A 7,503-nucleotide genomic window follows, 5' to 3' on the forward strand; every position below is an offset into this window, starting at 1 on the left:
TTCTTTCAGAAATTATACTGTTGTTAATTCCAAAATCATTGTGGTCACAATAAGGCCTGAACCCAAAACAACTGATTCATTTCTGGAGATAGAACTAGCTCACCTGACGAATGTAAGTATCACTCACTTAACATTGAGTTGCTTGCAGAATAACACTTTTAATTACCTTTGAAATGCCCTTTTAACCAATAAAGTCAGAGCATAGCTTCTACATTTTTATAATCACAAATTAATTTTTATGAACATGTATAGAAGCAGACAGCCGTATTATATACTTTCCATTCAAGATAAAACTATATCTACTTTACCAAAGAGAATAATTAATGAACTGCTCATTTGTGCAAGCATGTTTATTAGATTCAGCTACCTCCTGGGGGAGGGGTCACAGTTTGAATAAGAGCCTATGTTACTATACTATGTGGTGGGAAAAACCAACATGGATTCAAATGCACTTAACAGTCAGAACTATAAATCTAATTCAATGAGAATAATTAACTCAAAGAATATTTTGATATTTTAATATACAGGGTCACATATAAATGTATTAGTGCTTTTTTGCTGTTTGAAAATTTCATACATGTGTGCAATGTGTTTTGATCTAGACCACCCCCATTCCTTCCCCTCCAGCTTCTCCATCTCCCCACTATTCCTTCCCCACTTCCTGTATTCTTTTTTCTTTATTTCTCTTTTGTTTTTAATCCACCGAATCTACTCAGCACTGCCAATAATGTGTGAGTGCAGGGCCATCTACTGGCACATAGGCAGCCTCTCAGGGACCACATCCTTGAAGAAAACTAATTCTCCCTCTCCTGCTTTTACTTTTAATCTTTTTCCTCTTGCCTCTATTTTAAGTAAGTGATTGTTTTAGCTGCCTCATTTCTCCAGTGGTCTGCATGAGATCTTACATGCCAGAATGTCAGGCCTTTCCTTAAATCAATCCAACTATGTCTGAGTCCTCTGGATCTTGTTTAGTCATATATAGAAATGTAAAATGGCTTATTTTATATATGTACCTAAATTATAATTTAGGTACCCACATTTATATATGTACCTAAATTATTAAATAATTGAATAATAAAGCCAAGAATGTGATTCCTATCACAACCTTCCTTATGATACTATTTTGCCTCCTGTATTTTGCATGTATTTTTACTATCCCCTATTAATTTTATATAGTTTTTTAGTTAGTTAATTAATTAATTTAATGTGTATAATTGTTTTGCCTGCATGTAAGTGCACCATGTAAGATCAATACCCCTGGAGGCCAGAAGAGGGAGTCTGATCCCCTTGAACTAGAGTTATAGATGGTTGTTAACCACCATGTGGGTGCTGGGAACTGAACTTGGTTCTTCTCCAAGAGCAGCAAGTATTCTTAACCACTGAGCTATCTGTCTAGTCCCCCCTCCTTACATATTTTTAAAAACTGATTAAATAATTTTTCCAACTTAATGTAACTAGTGAATAACATAATTTGAATCCACATTCTTTAGGCTACAAAACTTTCATATTTTTGCTACTGTGTAATTTCTGATTTCCTACAGAACTCAGCCTTAATTTTATAAAAAGAGTTAATCATTTTCCTTGTGAACTACCTTATCCTAAGATGCCTCAGACCTCCAAAACCGTTTAATGAAAACTGCAAATCTTTCTGCAATAACTTTGAAACATTGCAATTAATATTTTAAACTATTAGATGATCTCTCTTTTGCCAATGTAACCATGCTGATTCTTTTCCTCAGTATGTACTTCTTTATACCTTATTTTACTGAAAATGATGAGAGACAAAATGAACATTTCAACATTTATTTTTAATAAGAAATGTATTTACCTGTGTGGTCAAAATTCCCTGAGATTTACCTTTTTGTTTCTTTTTATTGCTTCTTACAGAAATGCTTATACAATTATAGAAAGTGATGTAAACCAGTAAGAAATATTGACCATAAGCACCAACATTATAGGATTGCTGAATAATTAGCATTAGAATACGTACCTTGTGTCTTCTGCGCAAGACACTTCTATAAATAAACATTCTTAAGACATTCCTAGATAAAGATAAAATTGTTTACAATCTCAGATAATGTATTTTACTACATAGTTTCAGGATGTTCAGTCCATAATAACTTAGTCCTACGAGCTTGAGTGGAACATCATGGGGGTGGGAACAGGTGGCAGATGTCATGCTTTACCTCTTGGTGAGCAGGGAGCAGAGAGAGGAACTAGGTGTCATTTACAATGTTCAAAGGCACATCCCTCAGTGACTTACTTCTTCCATTGGGCCTCACCTCTTGAAGGTTCCATAACTTCCCCAAATAATGCCCCAAACTGGGGATCTAGCTTAATACATGAACATGTGAAAGACATTTCGTATTCAAACCATAACACATTCTTAGAATTTGAATTAAGTAAAACCTATTTGAAATGAAATGAAAGCATGTAAATGCTTTGAGTTGAACTTTTCTAGGAATGTCTATTTTGTGAGTTGATTTTTAAAAAGAGATAAACCAGGACTGCAGAGATGGCTCAGTGGTTAAGAGCACTGACTGCTTTCGCAGGGGACCCAGGTTCAATTCTCAACACCCACATGGAGGTTACAAACCGTCCTTAACTCCAGTCCCAGGGGAATCTGAAGCCCTCTTCTGACCTCCACAGCATTGCATGACACGGGTGCTCTCACATACATGCAGGCAATACACTCATATACATAAAATTTAAAAATAATAAAAATATAAAATATTTTTTAAAAAGAGATATACCATATAGAAAGAAATAGTTGTCCATGTATGAAAAACAGAGGATGATAAACACATTAATATACCAACTAGACACACTATAGTTGAATGAAAGTTAGCATCGAAGTATGATGATATAATGATGAAAGTCACTGAGAATTAATTCAGTGTCTTTTAATATTTTAAGTAGTTGAGTTGACTAGGCTCCATCCAAAAATTCTCACCACTGTAGATGCTTCAGATTGAAGAAAATGTGAAGAAATATATTAAGTAATGGGGTGAATAGAGAATAGGAAGATGCAAAGTCATGAAATAAAAGAGGTCACATATACAATGCCCACAGAGGCCAGAAGGGGACTCAGATGCCCTGGAAATGGAGTTATGGGCAGTTGTTAGCCACCATATGGGTGTGGGACCTAAACCCAGGTCTTCTGCAAGAGCAACCAGTGCTCTAAACTGTTGAGCCATCTCTCCAGCTCCACAGCCACAAATCAATGTATTCCTGACCCGTAGTTCTGGTTTGTGCCTGTTATCAGAGTCCATTCCACCTTGCTGGCATGGGTGGGAACTTCTCTGCAACATTCTATACTACCTCTAATTTAAAGGACATCACAAAGTCCAGTATGTACAGCCCTTTGGATCACACTGTTTGAATTTATAATACTCATCACATCTACATTTGGAGTATCACCTGAATCAGAACTTGAAAAATGTTTTATTCACTGAAGGAAAGAATATGTGGCTGTTTTTTGCATATTTTAATATTTATTGCCCATCTTACATTGGCATTTTATGCACATCATAATATTAGTTCATTTTCAGTTAAGAAATAGCAAAATAACTTACATTGGAATATCACAATTCCAGTATAATGTTACAAAATGTATTTTACTATGAATGCTGAAATTAAAACAAGCTAAAACTTGTGTGTGTGTGTATCCAGCAATTGTTTTTGCAAGTGATCTTTTTTAGATATGATACATATGTAAAACCAGATCAGTCTACTTTCACCTATAATCTTATATCAAAATTATCCACCACACTTCTCTGAGCTCAGGAAAGAGTAACAACCTGCAAATGACATGTGCTTTATATGTCATGTGAGTAAAATTGAAAGATGGGTATTAAAAGTTAGAGTGAGTCTAGGGAAAAGCCTATTAACATTTTGTAAATGAAATCTGTCCTTTTCAAAAGCTTTTTAACAAATAGCATTTAGAGTATGTTAAATATAATAAGGCCCTTGGGAACCTCCAGGAATAGGAAACAGAATATGGCACCTTGTCATTCCAAATGGTATTTAGCAAAGTCAGCCTCAGCTTTATGCAGTGTAGTTGTTAAGGGTGCAGCACCATTCTCAGCTCACTTTCCCTTCTAGCTTCTCTGTCCTGGCTGGTAAAATAAGAGGTTCTGACCCTTAGCCATTAGGCATAGAAGTCATTTGCTTTTAAGTAATAAAAACTTTTCCCAGAAAAATAATTTTCTATTTCACATTCCTGTTGTCATTCAGAATCATTTTATATATCAAGTTGTTAGTCTCCATAAAATATAAGGAAAGTTATTGATTTTATTGAAAATGGCTCCAGATTTAAATAAGTACAATAGAAAACATCTATATGCAGACACACAAATACATACACATATGTTGTCTGTGAGATCCCTCAAATCACAGCTTTCCAAGGTAACATCCTCATATTTAAAGATAAGATTGAAGATTACAAAATAAAGAGATTACAGTTGTGTCAGGCTTTACCAACATTGCGAGGATGAATTTTGTTACTTTATTGCATTTTCAAATAAATCATCATAGGCACCTCTTTCTGTTTGAGGGGGAAGATGTACTGCAATGTAATCTAGCCCTTAAAGAAGATTTTAAAGCTGGCGAGATGGCCCAGTGGTTGAGTACTGGCTGCTCTTGCAGAGGAACTGGGTTCGATTCCCAGCACGCACAAAATGGCTAAAAGCCATCCATAACTCTAGTTCTAAGGGAATCTGATACTCTCTTCTGACTGCAGGCATTGCATAATACAGGTGGACTTACATATGTTCAGGCAATGAACTTATATACATAGAGGCAGAGGCAGGCGAATCTCTGTGAGTTCAAGGCCAGCCTGGTCTACATAGTGAGTTCCAGGACAGCTGGGGCTACAGGGAGACTCTGTCTCAAAAAGACCAAAACAAACAAACAAACAAAAAAGATTGTAGAATGCTAATGCTGTCTTTCAAGATTTAAAAAAAGCATCGGAGTTATCTGTAATTTCTAAAGTGGACATGTGCATGAAAATCTCATGGGAACTTGAGCTTCTGTGTTTTACTTCCGTTGCCCTATACTATGTATGGTAAGAGTCAAGCTAATAAATTATGAAACAATAAATGTCCATAAATGGAAATTAATCACAAGCCATACCCCCTTGTAAATCATAGTAGAAAAAGTGAAAATACGTAGTAATTGTAACCATTGATGAGAATGTAAAGCAATACAGAGAAATCTCAACATTTATCAGCATCTTCATGGTTATAAAAACTGATAACATGAATTAAAAATCATTTGGCAAAGTTGTAAGAAGTACAGTCTTTGAAATCATAATTTTCACAAATATTTTATTTTTGTAAGTATTTTTTATCCTAACTTTTCCTATTTGAAAGCAGTTTCTGTAGTTTTCCCTGCTTAAAGTTCTTGGTGGGTTTTGCTAAATCTTGAGATGCTAACTAGTCAAGGAGGTAGATGGCTCTGCCAACAGCCGAAATTGAGATAGAAACTGCTCTCTAGCATGGTTTTTTAGCTGTATCTTAAATTTCTCAACATAAGAAAGGATCCACCTCACGTTTTGAGTTGAGTTTTTTTAATCTACAATATAGAGTTGCTATTTTCCAAAACTATTTTAGAATAATTGTCCTATTGTTGATGTAGGGATCAGGGATTTTTTTTCAAGACAGAGGCAAATAGTAAATATTTTGTGTGTGGAATCCTCATTATTTTTTTTTATTTATAAAAATACCTGGCAGGCTAGATTTAGCTCCTGTGTGGTAAGCAGATTTTTTAAATTATCCTGCTCTGAGTCCCCTAGAGCTTGTTAATTATTATATGTCAAAAAGGGGTTTTCTATGACTGAATATCAAAACCATGTGCTATATGTGTACATGTATTCTATGTGTATATTCAAAATGAATGGTGTGAGTTGACTAAGTTTAAGGACTTTGAGACTGAAGGATTGTTCCAGATTTTTCTGAGCAAGTTGAGTTTAATTAAATGATTTAGTAAATATAAAGAACCGTGGTCAGAGAAAAACCACATAAGGCCTCAACTAGTCATTGCTGTCACTGAAGAGGAAGAAAGCCTGCCACAGATTAAGGGATACAGACAGTCTAGAAGCTGGGAAGAATTCTTGGTTGCTAACCAGGAAGTGGGGACCTCAGTCCTACAACTCCAGGGAACTGTAAATGGATTCATCTCATATTCTCTAGAAGGTTATGCAGGCCTATCAACACATTTATTTCATCTATGTATAATTTTTAAACAGAAGCCCAACTGAGCTCTCCAGACTTTTGAGCTACAGAAACTGTGAGATATTAATCCATACTGCTTTGTCCTTTGTTTGTGGTAATTTGTTACCACAGCAGTAGAAAGCTAACAGCCTAAATGGAGCCCTGAAAAACTGTCATAAGATGAAGATAATCTATAGTTCATATTATTAGTGTCATTCAGAATTAAATGGGCTATAATACTACAATCTATTATTCAATGAAAATCAACCTACAGATGACTACATCTTGCCCTGACTATTTTTATGCTACCCCTGTTGGAACATGACTACAGGGATCATGAGACAATGAGAATAGCCATTGTATCACGGTGGTGGGATCATAGGGGCAATTGAGGGATGTCATGAGACAGCATCATCTAGGCAGCCAAAAGCAGTACATATAAGATGCTGGATGAAGATCACCCTTGAAATCTGAAGATATGCCATGTTCCTGAAGCAACATAAACAAAATCTGTAGGTAGCTACTAGACTTCAGCAGTGCAAATCACCTCTGCTCCTTCTTACCTCTCTAGAATTTCATGTGATTACTAGAGCACACTCTGGAATATCAAAAGAAAAACATCTAATCTCTAGGCTGCCTGGAATCTACTTGGGTATTCATTTATTAAAGTTACTTGCTGCTTCAACTCATAGGAAATATTTCAGCAGTTTTCAACCCTCACAGACCTCTTTGTGTGCTGAAAATTAGACCAGACTGTACTCAGTCACTGTCACAAATGATGTATTCACATATGGGCAAGAATCTCTAAGACATATACGTAAGGACAGCAGTTTTCTTTTAAGGATATACATAAAATTCCTGATTATAGGCCTACTCTATGAGGCCATCCAAGAAACTGTCATTTGGTTAATGATGTGTACTACTTTGTAAAGGTGTAGCAGAAACTGCATTAAATGTTTCACCTTGTCTTGCAATTAAGTAGCAAGAAAAAAAAAACTCTTTGATAAGAGTGACATAACATGACTGTTACTCATGTTGATTAAAAAATATTCTGGAAAAAAATTCTGCATTTCTCACTGTAGTGATCTTTATATCATTCTGCTTTAGCAAAAGCCAACTCTTTCCCCTCCATCTCCTTGGTATAACTGGCTTTCAATATGATGCTTCCTGTAGAATCCTCCCAAGTCTGTTCAAATATTCCAATTCTCTATATTTCTATTATTAAGATTATAAAACTATCTTTTAAATGAGGCTCTTAGAACTTCAGACATAGGACAACTGTTTCTTCAAA

The 7,503-nt window shown here is 35.4% G+C and overlaps 1 protein-coding gene across 1 annotated transcript in view; it reads left to right on the top strand.

Annotated features, from left to right (window-relative positions):
• The window catches only part of Adgrb3 (adhesion G protein-coupled receptor B3), a gene marked incomplete in the record, with an annotated part of 857,756 nt that overhangs the window by 456,232 nt on the left and 394,021 nt on the right, over positions 1-7,503 (top strand). The window contains 1 exon segment of the mRNA XM_008856279.3: positions 10-112. Coding sequence (XP_008854501.1) covers positions 10-112 — 103 coding nt within the window.

Source organism: Nannospalax galili, unplaced genomic scaffold, assembly GCF_000622305.1.
Source record: "Nannospalax galili isolate Female #2095 unplaced genomic scaffold, S.galili_v1.0 scaffold206, whole genome shotgun sequence".
Lineage (NCBI taxonomy): Eukaryota > Metazoa > Chordata > Mammalia > Rodentia > Spalacidae > Nannospalax > Nannospalax galili.